The sequence below is a fragment of the Stegostoma tigrinum genome, chromosome 13, assembly GCF_030684315.1.
Source record: "Stegostoma tigrinum isolate sSteTig4 chromosome 13, sSteTig4.hap1, whole genome shotgun sequence".
Lineage (NCBI taxonomy): Eukaryota > Metazoa > Chordata > Chondrichthyes > Orectolobiformes > Stegostomatidae > Stegostoma > Stegostoma tigrinum.
The window spans coordinates 16,351,859-16,375,415 of NC_081366.1; the positions used below are offsets into that span (position 1 = coordinate 16,351,859).

At 41.2% G+C, this 23,557-nt stretch overlaps 1 protein-coding gene across 1 annotated transcript; it reads right to left on the reverse strand.

Annotated features, from left to right (window-relative positions):
- Positions 1 to 3,583: 3,583 nt before the first annotated feature.
- Positions 3,584 to 21,453, reverse strand: mtnr1al (melatonin receptor type 1A like). Its single transcript, XM_048543686.1, has 2 exons — positions 21,270 to 21,453; positions 3,584 to 4,353 (listed from the first exon to the last, which is right to left on the reverse strand). Exons 1-2 carry the CDS (start codon positions 21,451 to 21,453, stop codon positions 3,584 to 3,586), a joined length of 954 nt encoding a protein of 317 aa, XP_048399643.1.
- Positions 21,454 to 23,557: the final 2,104 nt, after the last annotated feature.

Consider the following 23,557-nt stretch of genomic DNA (forward strand, 5'->3'; position numbering starts at 1 on the left):
TGGTGAAGTCCACATTGATACCATTGGGCTGCAGGGTTCCCAGGCGGAATATGAGTTGCTGTTCCTGCAACCTTCGGGTGGCATCATTGTGGCACTGCAGGAGGCCCATGATGGGCATGTCATCTAAAGAGTGGGAGGGGGAGTTGAAATGGTTTGCGACTGAGAGGTGCAGTTGTTGTATCAATTGCTACAAAGTCTCAAATAAATGAAACTGGATGGATCACCTAGCATTGACTTAGGCAGTGGAAAAGACAATGTCAGAAACAGCCCTGTTGACCATGCAAAGTCCTCCTTGCTAACATCCAGGGGCTAGTGCCAGCTGTCTCACAGAATAATTAACCAACAGTCTGACACAGACATACTTACGGAATCATACCATCCCAAATGTCCCGGACATCACCATCAACATTCATAGAACATAGAACATAGAACAAAGAACAGTACAGCACAGAACAGGCCCTTCAGCCCACGATGTTGTGCTGACCATTGATCCTCATGTATGCACCCTCAAATTTCTGTGACCATATGCATGTCCAGCAGTCTCTTAAATGTCCCCAATGATGTTGCTTCCACAACTGCTGCTGGCAACGCATTCCATGCTCTCACAACTCTCTGTGTAAAGAACCCGCCTCTGACATCCCCTCTATACTTTCCTCCAACCAGCTTAAAACTATGACCCCTCGTGTTAGCCATTTCTGCCCTGGGAAATAGTCTCTGGCTATCAACTCTATCTGTGCCTCTCATTATCTTGTATACCTCAATTAGGCCCCCTCTCCTCCTCCTTTTCTCCAATGAAAAAAGTCCAAGCTCAGTCAACCTCTCTTCATAAGGTAAGCCCTCCAGTCCAGGCAGCATCCTGGTAAACCTCCTCTGAACCCTCTCCAAAGCATCCACATCTCTCCTATCACACTGGCAGAGCAGACCCAGTGGAGGTGGCAACACAATGGTATACAGTCAGGAGGGAGTTGCACTGGGAGTCCTCAACATTGACTCTAGTCTCCATGGATTCAGGTTAAATGTGGGGAAGGAAACCTCCTGCTGCTTACTGCATATTGTTCTTCATCAGCTGATGAATCAGTACTCTTCCATGTTGAAAAACACTTGGAGGAAGCACTGTGCAGGGCAAGGGCACAAAATGTATTCTGGGTGGGGGATTTCAATGTCTGCCACCAGCAGTGCCTCGGCAGCAGCACAACTGATCGAGCTGGTCGGGTCCTACAGAACATAGCTGCTAGACTAGGTCTGCGGCAGGTGGTGAGGGAACCAATGAGAGGGAAAAACATTCTTGACCTCATCCTTACCAGTCTGCCAGCTGCAGTTGCCAACAAAGTCCACAACAGTATTGGTAAAAGTGATCATCGCATTGTTCTTGTGGAGACTGCCAGAGCCACCAAGCTCCTGACCTCATTACAGCCTTTGTTCAAACATGGACAAAAGAGCTGAATTCCAGAGTTAAGGTGAGAGTGACAGCTCTTTATATCAATGCTGTATTTGACAGAGTGTTGCATCAAGAATCCCTGGCAAAACTGGAATCAATGGGTATCAAGGGGCAAACTCTCCAGTGGTTGGAGTCTTACCTGACACATAGAAAGATGGCTGTGGTTGTTGGAGGTCAATCATCTCAGCTCTAGGACATCTCTGTAGGGGTTTCTCAGGGTAGAGACCTGGGCCAACCATCTTTGGCTGTTTCATTAATGACCTTCCCTCCATCATAAGGTCAGAAGTGGGGATATTTGCTGATGTTTGTACAATGTTCAGCACTATTCATGACTCATCAGGTACCGGAGCAGCCCATGTTCAAATGCAACAAGATCTGGACAATATCCAGGCTTGAGCTGACGAGTAGCACACAACATTCGGGCCACAGAAGTGCCAGGTTATGACCATCACAAATAAGAGACAATCTAACCACTGCTCCTTGGCATTCAACAGTATTATAATTACTGAATTCCCCACTACCAACATCCTGGGGATTATCATTGACACAAAACATAACCGGACTCACCACATAAACACATTGGTTACAAGAGCAGGCCAGAAGTTGGGAATACTGCAGTGAGTAACTCAACTCCTAACTCCTCAAAGCCTGTCCACCATCTACAAGGCACAAATCAGGAGTCTCATGGAATAATCCCAACTTTCCTCCATGAGTGCAGCCCAAAAACACTCAAGAAGCTTGACACCATCCAGGACAAAGCAGCCCACTTGATTGGCATTACGTCCACAAGCATCCACTCCCTCCACCATCAATGTTTAGGAGCAGCAGTGTGTACTATCTACAAGATACACTGCAGAAATTCACCACAAATCCTTAGACATCACCTTACACGACCACTTCCATCCAGAAGGATAAGGGTAGCTGATAGATGGGAACATCACCACCTTCGGGTTCCCCTCCAAGCCGTTCACCATCCTGATTTGGAATATATCACCATTCCTTCACTGTTGCTGGGTCAAAATCCTGGAATTCCCTCCCTAATGGCATTGTGGGTCAACCCACAGCAGGAGGACCGCAGCGGTTCAAGAAGGCAGCTCACTGCCACCTTCTCAAGGGCAACTAGAGATGGGCAAGAAATGCTGACCAGCCAGTGATGCTGAAGTCCCATAAATGACTAAAAAACAAAAGTACCTACTGCCCAATACTATTCTGTTCAAATCACTGGCCAAGAGACAAAATAGCAATCTGGAGTCTTCCTAACTAACAGATCAATAAATAGCTTTTATTAATGAGATATTAAAAGAAATTTGAGTTCATGGCATCAGTTTGTCACACTTTATTCTTTGGTTTAAAAGCATGCAAGAATGTAACATAATTCAATGTAGAACACATTGGGATTAATTTTAAATGTTGTCAATTGTGAAAAGTGGGCATGGTATCAAATTGCATTGGGTGTCTGCTATAAAACCCCAGTGAAGGAAGCTGGGGAAAGATATATAATGCATGGTGTCTCTAATATTGACCACTTTACAACTGTCAAGCATTAAAATTACTCCCCTCAATGCATTGCCAATGTTTAATACAATCACAACGAAGTTTGATACCTGAAATAAAATACATTTTTACAAAGGTGGTGCTTTGTTATATTCAATTCTGTTACAATTGTCTGTTTAATGAATTGTCAAGTTGAGGTGCTAACACATTCAATATTTTGTACACTGTCATCACTGTTACGGTTTAGTGCCAAGTAAAAGGTTTACATGCTCCTTCGTTCCAATCCAGCATCTGTCATGTTCTCTCCCAACATCGTCTTGCATGAGTTTGTGTTTTTCACATTTCCCTGATGAACACAGGGCTTCTGTGGTCTTTTTGATGGTGGTAGACTCTTTTCTTTCTGTGCTTTGCTGCATTTTTCAATAATACTATGCTGAGTTTTCTTGAAAACTTAAATTTCAGCCAAAGCTAAAACAAGCAAACAAAAACTCAAGCACATGTGACAACTGTATAATTTATTTATGCCATTCCTTTCAGAGGCAATGGACATTCAATCTTACTGTTGATTACCACACTTGGATCAAATATTTGCAAGTTTCTAATGTCCGACAGATGTGCAACATGTTGTAGACTTTAGAAGAACATGTTATCCTAACAGGAGAGCTTGGTAATTTTCACTATAATTTGTTTATATTCCCTTCGGAAATTGTGGTTTAAAACACCATACACTATGGCATTTAGGCAGCTATTGAAATATGCCATAAAATAGCTGGCAGTGAAGAGCTGCTCTGGTATCAGGCTGGCCAAATGTGGATTAACTGCTACTGCCAGGCCAATGAAGTTCAATGGTGCCCAACAAACAGCAAAGAGTACAAACACAACAAACATGGTCAGGAAGTTCCTGAAGTCATGGGGATTTGTTTTGGATCGATTGTCTGGCTTAACTCTTCTCCTCACTTGAATGACAAAGATCCAGATACGCAGATAGCAATATGAGACAATGATGATTGGCAGAATGAAATGAATGACCACTACGATGACAGTGTAGGAAGAACTGACTGACTGAACAAACGTGCAGGAGTATATGCGAGGATCATACTGAAGAGATTCCATGAAGAGATTGGGAATGATTGCTACACAAGTCAACACCCAAACCAGTACCACAAAGCATAATGTGCTCCTTTTGCTGAAGATTTTGTCATACTTCGGACCATGACAGATGTAACAGTATCTGTTGATTGCAATGCTGGTGATGTTAAAAATGGAACCAATGACGCTTAGCCCCATAAGGAGCCCACTAATTTGACAGTGGATATAGCCAAGAACCCATCCATTGTGGAATATTGCTATGAGTATGAGAGGATAAGGATAGATTGCTACGACAAGGTCAGCGACAGCAAGGCTCACCACAAAGGCATTTCCTATAAAAGAGCACAATTGGTTAGTTCAGCAGTAAACAGCATTGCTTTTAAATGCAATGGTTATATTAGAATTTGTTAAACATGCAGCATGTGGAGAAGAGAGATGCTAAAATAATTCATCAATCATGTAGTCTCCTAAAGCCCAATTTCAATTAGTGCTCATCTGGTTGCAGTGTTACTTCCAACAATGCTGGCTTTCAATCCCAGCGTGGCTGCTTTCCTCTTGTACATCAGCTCTGAAAATGGGCAATCTATTTGCAAGTTATGGGTTCCTGTCCAACTAGACTACACGACAGTTTGTTCCTTCAGTAGGGGATGGGAGAAAAATGTATGTAGAATAAGAATGAGCTACAGTGTAGAGACATAGTGAGTGGTCTTTTCTATTAGTTACATGGTTAAATGTACTAACGGCCGCCTGTGACTGGAATTGCCAGCAAATCCCCCTATAATTCCTGTGCACAGCACCATGCCAGTTCAACATGAACAGTAAGACCCGGATGCTCAGATACATCCGTCAGGGATGGCACCAACAACAGATCCGTGTCAGGAGCCAACTGCTAGGTGTCAAGGGTCAGCTCAGCCACATGATCATTCTGATGACTACCTCCTAGTCTCCTGGCTCACTGGTGGCACCTAGAAGAGGCATGATGTTAGCCCCTAATGCGGAATTCTGTATCTTCCCTTAAGTACTTCTAGTGTTTAAATGGGCGTGAGGAAGAGCAGGGTAGTTGCACATGTGCTCTAACTCTTTGATAATCAATCAGATGCAATGATGGAACCTCTACAGGAAGGATTTAACAATACACAACTTGAGGAGAGTCCATTTCACAATATTCAATAAAGGAGCAATCACTCGTGTCCTAAAGGATTGATTCTGATAGTCGCTATGCTTATTACAAACAGAAATGACTAACACCACATACAACAGGTGGGCAGGTTTTATGGGAAGGGAACAAATTTGCTCATGACGTCACCTGCTCCACCACTGTATCTCCCCTACATTTATAACTGCAGCATGGAGGAAATGAAATTCAGCACTACCCCTTCCAGCCTCCATGCATTTTGAAATAAGGGATTTTGTGGAAGTGTGAATTACTGTTCAACAAGCTTCAGTCTTGTTCTTTGGAAAGATTGCCAAATCACGTCAGGGTGAATTGGCAAATGTTCATCCATTGATGGTGTCATGTCATTGTGTTGTAATTAACACACGCTATTTGACTATCTTTTAAAAGAAAAGTTGGAACACACTGCTATTTATACAACAAGGGACAGGCCAGGTGGAAAGATTGGGATTTGCTTCTGTAATCAAAGTCAAATGACTTGCAGTGGGATAAAACTTGTAAAACATTAACGTCAGAAAAATATTTTGTCGTTCTTTACTTTTGCTGGAAATGGTTCATATACTTGACAATGACAATGTTTGAAGACAGGATTATGCACCCATCACAAATGAACCCAAGTCAAAACTAGCTTACTAATCACACCACTTAGACAATGCATGCAGATTGGCCAAAGTAGTGGAACCCATGGAAAAGAAGCTCTGATGATACTATCTTCAGAGGAAATGGAGCAAAAACTTGTACACAAAAGAATTCTCTTATAAAAGCATGAATTTATTGGGCTCAATATCCATTCTAAAACTCACCTACAATTTCCATTGGTTTTGATCCCCGCTTTCACTTGACAGAAGATAAATGACCATTTCTCCAGTGTTTGCTAATCTTCCATTGATGTTACAGCAGGAGATCAATGGTCTACCTGAGACTTGCATCTGGGCACATTTATTTGTTTGATCTACAGGGGAGCTAGTATTTTAACAGATGGAAAACTCATTTCACCTTACTGCTTGCATACCGCTTAGCGAATTCATGTAGGAGGCCCTTATATGCTAAAAGTATTTTTCTAAGAGCAGCTCTCCTCTGACATTCATTACGATAGATGTTATTGGGCTGAATGGATTCTAATTTTCCGAACTACAGCTTGGATTAGGGAGGCAAATCATGTTATTTCTTTGACAAAATTTTAAATGAACAAATCAAACATTGTCTCTATGAAAGTACAGATCACTGATATGAGGTATCTGGAGTCTGGTGTCGGATAAATGGCCGCCTAAAGTATTTTGACAAGCCTTTAGAAGATCAGGAATCTAAAGGAGCATTGGACATTTTCTTTGTGTCAACGAACTACGGTGATAAATCAAATTACTCAGTCAATCAGGTGCTTTATTGACCAATCTTGCAAGTCAGCCAAAAAACTATCAGCCTTGAATCCTGCATCCTACGAACATGCCGTGGAGCTTCAATTTCAATCTGTGCAGTGTTGTACTCATCATAAGCAATAAGACATGGTGTCAAAAACTTTCTATGAATTTATTTTATCGCTGAATCTCCACGTATCACGCAACAAATGGAAAATTTGAGCAGGGGTAAGCTATTTGGCCCATTGAGATTGCTTCAGCTCCATACTTTGCTTCCCTTTCTCCCCATACCCTTTGATCCCTGCAGTTCTAACCACTACAACTAACTCCATCTTGAAAACATTCAGTATTTTGGCCTCAACTGTTTCCTGCGGCAGAGAACTCCATAGCCTCACCACTCTCTAGATGAAGAAATTACTCCTCCTAAATGGGCCTAACCAGTGTTAGACTGTGACCCCTGCTTCTGTACTCCTTCGTCATCAGGAACATCCTTCCTGCAGTGACCCTTTCTAGTCCTGTTAGAATTTTATAGATTTCTAGGACACAACCCTCTTCCTTCTACACTCCAGTGAGTGTAGTTGTAATTGATCCAATATCTTTTCATACAACAGTCCCAGCATTCCTGGGGATGGAATGTGTGAGAAACTGCCTATGAAAGGCTTTGAATTTGCAGCAGTACCCCAATTATCCATTCTTCTGTTCATAACTCAAGCTCCCACTTCATTCAAGAGCATGTGTCTAAGGAAATTCTCTTAGGAAATTCTGCCTGCTGTTAGACTGATGTTACCTCAGCATCACCCAGAAAGGGTGATGTTTAGAAGTCACTTAACCTTGCACCACACTTCTAAAGGTGTCAGAATTCAAAGCTTCTGAGAGATCAGGAGCAAACACATCAGCAGTAGATGTCTCTACCTCAAATATTTTCAATTCAGAGTCATTGAGCTATAGCGTGAAACACTGACAGATGAAGGAGAGGAAATTATATTTAAGCAGCTTATTTCAGACTTTGGTCACAGCTTGGAGGAAACTGTAGGTTTTGGGTAAGGCTGTTTGGTCGATAGTATGCTCAGTAAAAGGAACCAGATGGGATAGAGGCTAAAGATCGACAGAACCAGATTCTATTCAACAAGTGGGAAGTGGTGGTGTAGTGTCACCGGGCGAGTAATCCAGAGGGTCAGTTTAATGCTTTGGGGATATGAGCTTGAATCCCACCACAGCAAGTAGCACAATTTGAATTAGACCAAATCTATAATAAAATTAAAAAATGTTAGAAATGTACTGCAAGTTTTTAGTAAATGAAACAGAAAACCTACATTAGGTTTCAGTTCTGTTAAAATAAGCCGATAACAATGTTAGAGTTTATGCTGGGTTTCCTAAGTTAAAGCTACTGCAGAATGCAAGTTAATATTTTGTTTAACTTTGACCAGATGGCTGAGGATGCTGAGTAGTTCTACTATGAAGTTATTGTAAAAATATCCACTGGTCTGATTCAATTGAGAAGTCTGAGAAGCTGTGTATTAACATAATGATTGCAATTATTGACTTGGAGTTAGCTTGGTGTAGCAGACTGGCATGGTGTCCCAGGGCCTCTGCTGCCATCTTTTGATTGCATTTGACAATTCATTTGTAATGAGTATGGTTGGTGTGTAATTCATAGGTGCAATGCTATGTACTGCTTAATCTGTCCACATTATCAGTAAAAGTGAACAGATAGCTTGAGGATAACAAAATCAGCATATGGTAGAGAAGCCACCATTGATTTGTGCAGCAATTCAGAAAAAAAATGGCAATGACCAGATAGTATATCTCACTTTTTGCAAAGAATGGATTAAAATTAAATGTCCGTGTAGTGGAGGAGAGGTGTGCGTGCTGTGGAAGGCTATGGGTTCTTCGCCCTGATTTTTCCCACCTATTTATACAGCCCTCCCATCTCTCAGCCAGCTTTCAGAGAGATTAAATTCCACACAATGCTGTCATGTACACATGAGTGGTATCATTAACCTGCATGAATGTATGCATTCCACTTGCCTTTAACCAATGCCTAGACCTGAGTGCTCAGTAGACCTAAAGAAAAAGTGAGCACACATGTATTTAGAGAGGGATAATAAAATGTGAGGCTGGATGAACACAGCAGGCCAAGCAGCATCTCAGGAGCACAAAAGCTGACGTTTCGGGCCTAGACCCTTCATCAGAGCCTCTCTGATGAAGGGTCTAGGCCCGAAACGTCAGCTTTTGTGCTCCTGAGATGCTGCTTGGCCTGCTGTGTTCATCCAGCCTCACATTTTATTATCTTGGAATCTCCAGCATCTGCAGTTCCCATTATCTCTGATACTATTTAGAGAGGGATACCTTTTTCATAAATGACTTGCCCCACATACCTAAGAGTATTTGACTTATTTGAACAGATGCACAGGCTCCTTGCAATAGATCTCGTCTCAGATATGCAGAAATCTTGACAAAGCCTTGCCTTATTAAACAAATTAATCCATTTACTGCTACTTAATACTGTACGTAATTGCAGTAAAGCCAGTGAGCCATCCATAGTTCTGCAGAAACAAACAGTTAATTGGATGCTTCAAATAAGGTTCAAAGACAGGACAAAAAATCTTAACCAAATTTGAGAGGGATGACAGGTTCTTCCTCTGTGCAAACATGACAGCATAATTCAACTGCATTTTCACTACAGCTAGCTTCTGAACTATATTGCTTAATACTGCATTGTAAACCTGGATGGTAGCTGATGAAGTTTGAATAAAGTTGAAAATCTTGAAACTTGTAATAATTCAATAAGAAGGGAAGAGTTTAATAAATGTTTCTTGTAGTGTACATTAGATCATTTAATTTGTAGCCCCTGAAAATGAGAAGGTGCTGGGTTATCTGGCTGAGGTATTTAAAATAATGAAGTGAAATCAACAGAGATTGGGAATGACTCATTCCATTTTCAGCACTATGTTAAAAGGAAAGGGGACATTCTTCTAAATTTAGAATTGAAAGCAACTGCAGGGAAAATGTCTTCACAAACTTCAAGGATTCCCTACAGCCTGGAAACAGGCTGTTCAGCTCAACAAGTCCACACTAACCCTCAGGGCATCCCACCCAGGCTCATCCCCCTAAAACTCACCCTAACCTACATGTCCCTGAAAACTACAGGAAATTTAACATGACCAATCCACTTAGCCTACACATCTTTGGACTGTGGGAGGAAACTGGAGCACCTGGAGGAAACCCATGCAGACACAGGAAGAATGTACAAACTCTGCACAGACAGTCACCTGAGGTTGGGATTGAATCAGGGTCCCTGGTGCTGTGAGGCAACAGTGCTAACCACTAAGCCACCATGCCACCCCCCAAAGTAAACAAAAATATAGAGTAAAATGACCTTAGAGGTCATAGATATCAAAGTAACAGATTCTGTAGCACAATAGGGGAAAGAACTGAGATTAAAAGGTAAGAGATTGCTATAACTAATATGGAATATAGCAAACACAATGGCTCAAATGTTTTCCTGTTTTTTTGGTCAAAAATAAGACATTAACCAAGGAGGTTAAAAAAAATTTGCGAGGGGCCATTCATAAATTCTGTAGTCCAAGTGGCATAGGGATATCTTCTGTGCTGTTGGGTAAGGAGTTGCAGGATTTTGGCCCAAAGCATCAAGGTTCTGGAAACTTTCACTTCATAGGGGGATTACATTTTGTGTTTTTTTCCAATTCCCATGAAGGCCCATCTTTTTAGGACTATGCGTTGAACGGGGAACTACTTAGCTGTTTGAAGAAAGTAGGAAAGGAAACAAACTTGCGCTGTCTTTATTCTTGATGACAATACACTCTACATCCTGCTAAAGTTGTATTTGAAGCACATTACCATTAACCATATCATTAATTATAGATGGAACAGATATCAAGCTAGAATGATCAGCTGTTTTCAGTACTGACAAGATTGGATCAGTACAGTAATAGATGGTCTCCCTTAGAGTCACAAATCTTTCTTTAACAATGAAGAACCAGCCTCTTTGCTTGGTAAGCACATCTGAAAAATACTCAAAGAGTAAGTGAAGATGGATGAATAAGTGTTCAGTTATCCAAAGGATTAAGGTCCAGCTGCCACAGTCAATAAGGTTTTGTTGGGAGATGTGTTGACAATGAACTGTTGATGTTTGGTGCCGTTACTCTGAAACTGACCCCAATTTCAGGAGATTGGGCATGCACAGATCAGTTGGGAAATCCTCAAAACGTAATCTATCAGACAGCATTCTGACATTGATTGACGTATTCCCACTTGATACAAGCAGCAACCAAATTTGTGCTACCTGCTAATTTATTTGATGGTAATGCACATTCAGGGCTGAGGAAACAGTTAGTTGCAGCAAGCCTCAGCTGAGGACAGAAATTCACATAAGACTCACATCCCTTGAAGTTAGCCCAGGTTTCCTAATGTGGGAGTATTTTCTGACTACACACAATGCTAAAAGAGGCTGGGGAAGAGTAGCTAATCTACAAAAAGTATACCATGCTACATGGGGTGAAGAAATTCTCTAAGTAAACATGGCAAAGTCAGTAGGACCAGATGGCCAATGTTGCCATTGCAAACAGTTTAGGCCCAAAAAAACTGAATCCACTGCGACAGGCTTTCTACCTTTTCGCTACAATGCTTGAAAATCTGTCTATCACAACCTTTTGCCCGCTTTATTCATATAACCCAGTATATCATTGGTAAACATATTCAAAGACTTAGCCTCTACAGCTCACTGTGGCAGAGAATTACAAAGGTTGACAACACTGAGTAAAATAATTTTGGACCTTACCAGCATCCCCCAAATTATTAAATTCTGCCCTCTGATTCTAAACTCCCCAACCTAAGGAAATTTCTTTCCTGCACTTCCCCTACCTACCCCTTTACCTTTATTGTAAGTTTCAATGGATCATCTCTAATTCTTCAAAAGAGAATGCAAACAGTTTGCTCTGTCTCTTTTCGTAGGACAGTTCCATTCCCTGGGAACCAGTCTGGGGAATGTTTGTCGCACTCTTTCTAATAATATCTGAGCAAAGGAAACCAAAACTGCATATGGTACTGAGGTTTGGTCTAACCAAGCTCCTGCACAGCTCCTGTAAGTTTCAATGGATCATCTCTAATTCTTCAAAAGAGAATGCAAACAGTTTGCTCTGTCTCTTTTCGTAGGACAGTTCCATTCCCTGGGAACCAGTCTGGGGAATGTTTGTCGCACTCTTTCTAATAATATCTGAGCAAAGGAAACCAAAACTGCATATGGTACTGAGGTTTGGTCTAACCAAGCTCCTGCACAATCAAGAAAAGACTTCACCACTCTTTACTCAAATACTCATGCAATGTTAAAAAATGCTAATTTCAAGTGCCTCGTTGGATTTGGACCAGTTAAACCTCTGCAAAATTACTCATAGGAAATAAGAATGAAACAAAGAATAGAACGAAAGAAAGAATATTTAGTCATTTCTTAACCACTTCATCAGTATCATTTTAAAGTTAGCTTGTATAGTTGGCTGAATGGTAGCTACGATGAGTACAACTTGCTCCAAGGATCATATCTGGTTAGGCTACATGGGTTAAGATTTCCTTATTGTTAGCTAGAAAAAGCTTATGCAAAAAGCATCTGTTTGCAGAACATAATTAAAAATGCTGATAAAAAGTTCATTTTAAAAATAAGAATATAATTTTTATTTGCTTAGAAGCTATATTGGAGTCTTTGATATCCTGATTTTTAATTGGTCCAACATTGACCTTCAGATGCCAGGCTAATTTACATTGGAATTCCCTAAATAATTCTTGCTGCCTCTCTTTCCTCCTTTAAAATCCTCTTGAGACATACTTCTTTGGTTACTTTTGTTTCTCTAGCATCTCTTTAAAAGACCTAATGTCAAGTTTTGTTTTGAAAACACTCTTGTGAAGTGCTTTCGAATGTTTTACCATCTTGAAAGCACTGTTTAAATGCATGTTGTTATTGTAAACCTCACTACCACTTTACCCCTCTCTCCTTTCTTAAAAAAATACTCTTTAAAGCTTAGTGTTTTGATCCAGCCATTGGTCAACAGTACAAATACCTCTTTTGGAGATTGGATTTCCAATTTTGTGTGGAAATGTTACTTTGAATCCCTTTGAAGGTTTTTACTATATTGAACATAAGCCGTTTAATGTAATGCCTACTGTGTATCAAATCATCTTGCACAAACTCTACTTAAGCATTGTCGTTAGTTAAGCAAAATGACAGCCAATTAATGTACAGCAAGATCCCATCTATAGCAGTTCAATACATGTTCGGTTAAATTTTTGTTTGTGACTTTGTTTAAGGCGAAGAATGGAGTGCCAAGATAATTCCCTGCTCTTCTGAAAAATGTCTCAGCGTCTTAAATTTTTTTTAGTCATTTGCAGAATGCAAGATTGCTGCTAACACCCGTACTTTTATCCTTTTCCAATTGTCTTTTGAGAAGATGTTGATAAACAGCCTTCTTTAGCTACTGAACAAACGATTGAATGTCTGAGCCTTTTCGGAGGACAGTTAAGAGTTGGTTTTATTGATGTAGGTGTGGAGTCACAAATAATCCAGAGAATGCAAGGACAGTAGATTACCTTCCCTCAAAAGCATTTTTTTATGGTTACCACTACGAATCAGACTTACTTAATTAACTGTATTTAAACTTACCAGATGCTTTGATGGTATTTGAAATCATATCTCAAATTCATTAGTCTACCTTTCTGAATATATCTATCATCATAACTTGTTTTTACCTTACCCAGTAACAGTTAATGTTCAACAGTTTGGTTGAATTGGTTTCTGCTTTACAAAAATATTCTACTTTTAGTAGCATGCAGGTCACTTTCACTCAGTCACATATCAAATAGGTGACCTCGTACTTTTTTCTCGCAGAACCAAATAGGTCACATTTCCAATATTATTTCTTGGTGCAAGAACTTTTATTTCTATGTTTACCAATGACATTTATGACACAAAGTCTATTTTGCAAGAGTACTGAAGCAATCATAAAGAATGCTTAAAAAGAACCTAGCATATTCATCCATCTGTTCAGACATTTGTCGACATGGTGAGTGAAATAAAGTGATGATATCCCTGAACATTGTTGTTTCACTTTGGAATGATAATTCTACTCCAAAACAATGCCATGAGTGCAAACTGGTTACCTACACTTTCTAACGCTGAAATTTAAGAATAAAAGAATACATACTTAAGGTTTATAGTATAGGAATAACACAGTGTGGAGCTGGAAGAGCACAGCAGGCCAGGCAGCATCAGAGCAGCAGGAAAGTTGATGCTTCAGCTCAGGACCCTTCTTCAGAAATGGGGAGGGGGAAGGGAGCTGGGAAATAAATTGAGGAGGGGAGGGTGTAGGGAAGGTAGGTGGGATGGCAACAGGTGGATACAGGCTGGGAGTAGTGGGGATTGGTCAATGGGTTGGGAGGGGTATATAGGTGAGAGAGAAGATGGGCAAGTTGTGTCCCATGTCCAACTCTCCCTCTCATTCCTGCTTCCTTGACCTGACACAACCTGCCTATCTTCTCTCCCACCTATCCAACCATCCCATTCCATTGACCAATCCCCATATTCCCTGCCTGTATCGACCTATTGCCATCTCACCTACCTTCCCTAGTCCCACTCTTCCTCTGTCTATTCACTCCCAGCTCCCTTCCCCCTCCCCATTTCCGAAGAAGGGCCCTGAGCTGAAACATTAACTTTCCTGCTCCTCTGATGCTGCCTGGCCTGCAGTGTTCCTCCAGTTTTATACTGTGTTGTCTCTGACATAAGCATCTGCAATTCTTGCTGTCTCTTATAGTGCAGGAATGCATTTTCTGTCCAAATGGTTTATTCCAGTGCTTCTGCTGTACTTAGGCTTATTGTGGCTGATGTCATCAAACCTAGCAGAACAGAATACATACGTTAGCCACCACAATTACTCCCGCTCATAAGATGTTCCATATTCTAACCACCCTGGGTGAAGAAAATTCTCCTGAATTCCTTAACTGGACTTATCAGTGACTACTTTATATTTGTGACTCTAAGCTTTTGATTCTTCTCCAAGTGAAAATCTTTTCTTTAGGTCTACCCTATTGAGGTTTGTCATAAATTTTAAAACAATTTAAAATCCATCATCTCCCTTCTTTGTTTTCAAATCCAGTAAAGTCACTCAAGATACCTTTACCAGGTATCATCTGGTATAGAGAGTCAAATTTGTGCATATTTATTCAGTTCAGTTCATTACAGTTCATTCATTACAGGATCTCTGTTGGCCATGAAAGAAGAGTAATATATTAATATGCCAATACACTATCTGTATTGCAATACACATGACCAAATCTAGACTGCAATTATTAGCAAGGAGATTCACTTTCTGTACCAGTCTTTGAAAAGTAATTTCTACTCCACAATCAAATTGCTTCTGCACATTTCCACAGTCTATGAACTGTGGAGATGTTGGACAGGGTCCTTACCTGAGAGATGGAACAGCAAACGAATAGGACTTGCATCTAACTTTGTACCTAGCTATATTCTAACCTAGTTTCACTGGATATGGGCACATTATTGGTAAAAATGGATGTGGCATATTCCTCATTGTCACAAGGTGGGAGAACCGGGCTGGCTACAACCAGCACCTGGTTGTAAGCCACCAATGGTTGCTGCAATAGAGCTATCACTGAGGACCAGAAGAGATGTTGTCAACTATAATCAATCTGAAAGATCAAGGGAGCTTGTTGCTTCAGCAGAGACTGCAAACTGCTGGAGGAAATGAAACCTCACCTAAGCTCTCTCCCTCTTCTTCATCTTCAGTCTGCCACCAGTGCTGTCCTAGGGCCACATTCAATGTTGTGGCCCTGCTAAACCATAGTAAGTGACACTGGATGGAAGGTGGGCCATGGAAATAAGCATGTACCTAGTTCCTACTATACAACAGCTAAGAAGTTATGTTAAACCACTGTAAAACATTAGCTTCAGCCTCAACTGGAGGATTGGGTCCAGATTTGGCACTACACTTTAGGAAGGGTTCGAAGACATTGGAGAGGTTACAGAAAAAGGCCACAAGAATAGTTCCAAGAATGAGTAACTTAATTTACAAAGGCAAACTGAGACAGGTAAGAAGGGATAAGATTAAGGAGCCTTGGATGACAGGAACAGAGGTGCTTCATGTCAAAAAGAAAAAGGCAGCTTACGTAAGATGGAGGAAGCAAGGGTTTAGCACAGCTTTAGAGGATTACAGACTTGCTCGGAAGGAGCTCAAAAGTGGACTGAGGAGGGCCGGGGTGGGGGAGGGTGCACAAAAAAGGCTTGGCAGGAAGGATTAGGGAGAACCCAAAGGCATTTTACTCATACGTGAGGAATAAGAGAATGATCAGGGAGACGGTAGGGCCGATCAGGGATAGCGTAGGGAACTTGTGCGTGGAGTCTGAGCAGATAGGGGATGCCCGATATGAGTTTTTTGCTTCAGTTTTCACTAAGGAAAGGGACCTTGTTGTGAGAACTTTAAGGAGCAGGAAAACAGGCTTGAACAGATCGAGATTGAGGAAGTTGATGTGCTGGAAATTTTGGCAAACATTAAGATTGATAAGTCCCCAGGGCCAGACCAGATTTATCCTAGGTTGCTCCGGGAAGCGAGAAAGGAGGTTGCTAAGCTGCTGGCGAAGATCTTTGCTTCCTCACTCTCCATGGGGGTCGTACTGGAAGATTGGAGGGAGGCAAATGTTGTTCCTCTTTTCAAGAAAGGGAATAGGGAAATCCCTGGAAATTATAGACCAGTCAGTCTTACAACTGTGGTCAGCAAGGTTTTGGAAAGAATTCTGAGGGATAGGATTTATGACTATTTGGAAAATCATAGTGTGATTAAAGGGAGTCAGCATGGCTTTGTGAGGGGCAGGTTATGCCTTACAAATCTTATTGAGTTCTTTGAGGAGGTCACAAGACAGGTTGACGAGGGTCGAGCAGTGGATGTGGTGTACATGGACTTCAGCAAGGCATTTGATAAGGTTCCCCATGGCAGGCTCATTCATAAAGTCAGGAGGTACAGGATACAGGGTGATTTGGCTGTCTGGATTCAGAATTGGTTGGCTGATAGGAGGCAGAGAGTGGTTGTAGATGGTAAGTTTTCTGCCTGGAGGTCAGTGCTGAGTGGTGTCCCGCAGGGCTCTGCTCTTTGTAGCTTTTATAAATGACTTGGATGAGGAGGTTAAGGGGTGGGTTAGTATGTTTGTTGATGACACAAAGGTTGGAGGTGCCGTTGATAGTATCGAGCGCTATTGCAGGCTTCAGCGAGACATTGACAGTATGCAGAGCTGGGCTGAGAAATGGCAGATGGAGTTCAACCTGAATAAATGCGAAGTGATGCATTTTGGAAGATCGAACTTAAATGCTGAATATAGGATGAAAGGCAGGATTCTTGGCAGTGTGGACAAACAGCAGGATCTTGGTGTTCAAGTGCATAGCTCCCTCAAAGTTGCCACCCAGGTGGATAACGTTGTTAAGAAAGCATATGGTGTTTCGGCTTTCATTAACAGGGGGATCAAGTTTAAGAGCCACGAAGTTATGCTGCAGCTCTACAAAACCCTGGTGAGACCACACTTGGAATATTTGTGTTCAGTTCTGGTCGCCCTGTTATAGGAAAGATGTGGAGGCTTTGGAGAGGGTGCAAAGGAGGTTTACCAGGATGCTGCCTGGACTGGAGGGCTTGTCTCACAATAAAAGATTGACCGAGCTCGGACTTTTCTCTCTGGAGAGAAGGAGGAAGAGAGGTGACCTGATCGAGGTGTACAAGGTAATGAGAGGCATGGATAGAGTCGATAGCCAGAGACTTTTCCCCAGGGCAAGATTGACTGCCATGAGGGGTCATAGTTTTAAGGTGTTAGGAGGAGGGTATAGAGGAGGCATCAGAGAGAGGTTCTTCACCCAGAGAGTTGTGAGCGCATGGAATACTTTGCCAGTGGTAGTCGTGGAAGCGGAGTCATTAGTGACATTTAAGCGACTGCTGGACATGCACATGGAGAGCAGTGAATTGAAGGGAATGTAGGTTAGGTTATTTTATTTTTGGATTAGGATTATTCCACGACACAACATTGTGGGCCAAAGGGCAAATGGCCTGTACTGTGCTGTACTTTTCTATGTTTTATGATCTATGTAAGATAGAACTATTCTCCTTGAAGACCAAGCAATATCCTGGTACACTCTCCAGTGTAATCACAACCCACCTATGATGTGGAATACAGAACTGCACACAATACTCTAGCTGAGGCCTAAGCAAATGTAATACAATTCCAGCATCACCGACATGCTCTTAAACTCTATGCTGTAGCTATAAAAGGCAAGTATTTGATATGCCTTCTTAACCACTTTATGTCCCACCACCTTAAGGATCCAGTGAACATACAAACCACTGATCCTTGGTGCTCTCCAGGGTCCAACTATTCATCATGTATTCCCTTGGCTTGTTTTTCCCGCCCTAGTCCATTGCTTCACATTTATCTGTGATCAACCCATCTAAAACCTCCTATAATCTAAGGCAATCCTTGATGCTATCTACCCCACTCCTACCTGCAGCCATTTTCTTAGAACCGGTGCACACAATGAGCAAACGGTATCCTCTGTTCTGCAAGCATTTTTTGATTCTATGATTGAATAAATGCCTTTTTCCTTGAGTTTAACCTTTACCACAACAAAATTCACTTTTTTTGTTTCAGACGCAATACAGGCTACATGTTCCGGTCACCAATAATGTGTTGATTGATACCCTTATGTTATAATAGCCCAGCCCCCTGACCTCACCACTACTTTGAATCAACTGGCAGAGGTGATAGTAGTGACTCTTGACAAGTTGTAAGCTTTTGATTGAGCATGGTGCTGCAGTAATGCCCATTTTATCCATTTTTAACACAAAAACATTGTTATCATCTTAAAATTAAAAAAAGAAAACTTAAAGTTGCAGCTTTGCTCAGGACCATTCAGAAGAATGCAGCAGGACTGGAAAAGCATTATCTATTAAATTTGAGCACTGACCTGCACAAAACCTATCATTTATCAACTGAATGATAAAGGTTTCTAGCACTGAGGACTTGTGGCAATCACATCAGAATAGCTGTCTATTGATACAAGTCAAAGTAGATATTCTGTGAAGGGGCAGGTTCCAGGTGAAAAGGGAGCCTATGTATGAGGTATGTCATAAGAATACACATCAAAGCATTTTCTGGGCAGTGTGTTGTTGTTTCCACTTGAGAGCAAACAAATGTCAAACACCCCTTTGAGAAAGAAAAATCATTGATCCCAAACTCCCTTACTTATAGGCTAAAGAACTTACTCATGGTCAGGTAACCACATTGAAAATTAACACAAACTATGATGTGGTGTACCCTTCAACTCAACAAAACATCAGATGCTTACATCAATGAGCAGCAGCCTTACATTATTACTCAGTAAAAGTGAAATTTAAAAAATTAAATATATATATATATATATTTCATATTATCAATGATGAATGGAGGCCTCATCTTAGACTAGGATAAATTGCAGTTGATGTGGCTATATAGGCTATGATGACAATGGCGTGCAGCAGTCACCAGCAGCAGACAAACTACTGTTGCCAAAGTGTGAAGGAGATGATGGTCTCACTGCTTGTGACTGGAAATGCTTACAATCATGGAACCCCCATTGTTTTATCTGTTTAGTGTGTGGCATGTCTCAGATCATGTATCGTCTTGTTCAATGTGTCACATGAACTTCTATGTAAAGTTTACAAATGGGCTTTATTCCTAAGTGGAGGCTAACAGAGCCAGCAGTGAATGTTGGTTCAACCAAATGCCAAATTCCATGTGTTACAGAAGATTCACTGTTCATCTCAACATGTAAACATAATGTACATGTAACATAGCTATTGTGATGCTAGTTATTGTGGCTATAGTATCGCCTGAGTTTAATATATTATCCAATGTTCTTATGGTTGTCTGGCATTGCTGAAAAATAATATTTCCCACTTTGGTTTTGGTGACAAACACTTGAAATGTTTCAATGGGCTTGAAAATTGAAAAATTAATTTAATTTTTGTTTGAAAATGTTCATCTCTTAGACCCTTGTGGAAAAAGTGAAGCTGAATTTATTTGATTTGATTTATTACTGTAATGTGTACCGAGGTACAGTGAAAAGTAACTTATGTGCTTTACAAGCAGATCCTACTGTACAGATATTAACTGGGGCAAAGCTGCTCTCCAAAACTGATGGAGTTTAGAAAACAGGGGACTTGTGTGGCAATTTGATAGATACAGTGCCCGTCCTTCTGGTGTCAGGCCATAAATTTTGGATTTATTGAGCAGATTTTCACAATATGTGGTTCAGTTAAAAGCCATAATAAGTATAGTAGCCAATATAATCAACCATGTTTCACTAAAATAGCCAGAAAAAGAAATATGATAACGAAAATGTTATTTAAAGAGGACAGGAGGAGATGGAGGATGAAAGAGAGTGGAGAGAAAGAAAGGCAAGATGAAGAGGAAAGAAGCTGATGAGAAGGACAAAGGGGTGACTAAGGAGGAGAATCAATGAGTGTAGGTGGGGTATTGATAGAGGGACGGAAAGAAAGTGAGAGAGATGGAGGGACAGATGGAGAGTAAATGGCTAAAGAAGAAAGAGTGTGAAGGAGGAATGAAAGTAGGACAGAGAGAGGAAGAGGAACAGAAAAGAAGAGGCATGCCAGAGAAAGAAAATGAGAGACAGAGTCAGAGCGGGATTGAGAGATGTTCCATATGTGGCAGGGAGGTCAGGAGAATGTGCCAAGAGACAGTGTAGAGAGGAGGAGTGAAGAAAGGAAGTGGAGATTGAGTTTGGGATGAAGGCATGATAGTGGAAAAGGAAACAAAGGGAAGGGGGGAGAGAGAGAGAGAGAGAGAGAGAGAGACCAGGGGACGGACTCTAAGAGCTTTAGAGTCATAGAGGTATACAGCAAGAAATAGACCTACTGTCCAAATCATCCATGCCAAACAGATATCCTAAATTAATCCCTCCCATTTGCCAGAAAATCCCTCTAATCCCTTCCTGTTCACATAAATGTTGTAATTCTATCCACCACATTCTCTGACAATGCATTCCACACATATACCACTCTCTGCCTGAAAATGTTGCCCCTTAGGTACCTTTTAAGTCTTTCCCCTCCCATTTTAAACTTACCTGCTTTAGTATTAGACTCCCCTACCCTCTGAAATTTTTTTTAAAAAATCCTGTTGTACTGTAAGATAACCAGCATCCAGTGTACGGCCAATTTTGGCGTCATCTGCAAATGGACATGGATTGAAGAGAGAAGGAGAGAGAGGATTGGGTGACGGAGAAATTAGGGAAGCATGTGAGAGGGGAATGGGAAGTGTGAGGGAGTGGGGCACTGTGACAGATGGTGATAGAGGGCAGTGCGTGAAAGAACGGGGAAGAGAGGCCGGTCAGAAGGAGAGAAGTATAGTGTTGGAGGGGAAAAGGAGGGATCACAGAGGAAGAAGACAAAATTGGCTGAGGAGTAACAAGCTGAGAGGGAGTGGGGTTTAACTGGTGATCCAGCGACCCCGCTTTAACCTGACCCTTGTCCCTCTATTCCGGGCTGAATAGGCAAACACATGGTTTGGCAGCAGGGACTGGGGTCAGATCCCGCTGTGGGCGAAAGCCCGCTCTCCCCACTCCTTACAAAGTTACCGGTTGAGGTGAGATGGGGTGTAACAAACTTGCCTGCTTTGCGCAGTTTCTTGTTTCTCAACACTGACACGATGACCAGTAAATTGCCCAGGATATCGACCACGACGGTGAAGATGAGGACGCTGGCCATGGTGCTGATGACCAGGGGTCTCCTGTCAGCAAGTCTCTCTGCTTCCCCAAGGGACAGATTCTTCGGCAAAATCCTGTTCCCATTCATCGCGCAAGATCCCATATCGGCGGAGGGGGATTCGCTGACAGCAAGCTCAGTCTATGAAATGAATGTAGCCTGGCTTGCAGACACTCCGGCAACACATGGATCTTGAGTGACTGGTGAGGATCCTCTCACTGTTCTTGTCACCCAGCGCCTATCCATCACTTGTGTCGCCACACTTCGCCCAAGTCCTCTGCTCTCGGGTTACTTTAATATCTCGCCACTTTACTACGTTTGGACCAGGAGCGTGTGGCGTCAATGCAACTCCGGAACTGTGACTGTGTGAGAAAAAAAACGATAGACCGGGCTGGGAAAAGAAAGAAACATTTAACCACTTCGGACCCACTGGCGAGTGAAACGACATCCAGGTATGGTGTGGAGAATGTAATCTGAATTTCTCTATAAAGCTCAACACCTATGCATAGTCATATACTTGGGATACATGTACGTGCCTTTAATTTGCCTTTCAAACCTACTTATTTGATCACTACTTTAGGTCACTTGCCCTAATAGCTCCTTAAGGGGCTGGAGATTGAATGATGTTTGATTTGTAGCTGCTCCTTCATTGCCTCTGCTCCTGATGACTTCAAGATACCCCTGACTGAACTTTCACTTCCACCTTCTGCAAATTTGTGATGAGCAAAAACTTCACTGCCCTTATAACTGTGCTAAATATCCTTCACTCAATGGGCCGAATAGCCTCCTATGAGGAAATTATTTGGTCAATATCACTCCGATTCTTACTAACCAATAATCAGTCCCAGAGAAACAATATCTGGATTCTAAAATTCTCATTTTTTTTTTCCAAATGTATTTATGGCCTTATTCCTCCTTATATCTCCTCCAACCACAATCCTCCAAGATCGTTAATTCTGTCTTCTTGGAGTTTCTTGATTTTTATCAATTTATTTTTGATAACCTTCCCAGATCTCTCTGCCTCTTGACCCAGCTTCCTCCTTTAAGGTGCTTCTTAAAACCTATCACGTTCACCAAGCCCTTGGCTAGTCCATATTGTATATACCACTTTAGGTGACTTGGTGTTAAATAATATTTTATAATGCTCCATTGAACGACCTTGGGATGATCTATTTCATTAAAGATAGTGAAACTTTACATTGCATTAGTGTGTATTGCTACAACCAAGTTAGAAATAGTAGACTTGACTCCATTCTTTGCCCCATACTTCTACTGGCCACAACAGACTGTGAACTTACAAGGGAAATACTTGCCAATTTTGGATAAGTTAGACTGTACATAACTCAGCATCAAAAATAAGGCAGGAGGATTCCTTAAGCTAACAAATAAGTATTTAGTTTATCTGCAAAATACTTATTCAGGCAAAGTTTGAAAAAAAAAACAAAAAATTTAAACTGTGCAAATATATCAAACCACAACATACTCCACGTCCCCAATCAAGGAAAAATATATAAAATATGTATATGCAGAACACATTCTTTTTAAAAAGTACTATAAAAAGCAGTTAAATTTTTTTTTAAAATCTCAGATTTTACAAATACTGGCCTGTGACTGAAATCAGCTTCTACATACTCAGTTTCTCCCTGGATCTGTTAAGGCTGGCTGAAGTCTCTTTTTGTCAAGATTGGGTGTTGATGCAGACATCTCCTTTAAGGATACTGCATGTACAGCAATGAGGATCTTCGATGGGCCTTGATTAACAATTTATCAAAAAATATTGCTTAAAGGAGTTTCTGAGAAAGAGAGCAAAAGCAAAGGCTGTTGCCCTGTGGCAAAATCTATTTGACTGTCGCTGTTCAATCCAGTATATCTTACCTTCACAAACTAGGTCATATGAGCTATCACTGAAAGCATTGCAGAGTTCTTGACTCTATTCAAGCAACCTATGTTATACGAAAATGCATAATTTATGCTGCTGTTGTGTTCTTTTCAAAAGGTTCAAGATGCGTAAGTACTGCCAATGATATAAAAAAATTAGATGACACATGTTCATATAAAGCCCAGTACATTTTTAGTAACAAAGTTTTATACTATTCCTTAAGTATATTGTCTTGCTCTGCAAATTGATGGGTATCATATCGATAAATTAAAATCGAAGGAAAACATTAAAAAAATTAATTCAAATTCTCAGCTC

Coding starts and splice junctions, on each gene's coding strand:
- mtnr1al (XM_048543686.1), bottom strand. CDS start 21,453: ATGAATGGGAACAGGATTTTGCCGAAGAATCTGTCCCTTGGGGAAGCA. Junction 4,354..21,269: donor CAAGAAACTGCGCAAAGCAG/GCAAGTTTGTTA, acceptor GCTCTTTTATAG/GAAATGCCTTTGTGGTGAGC.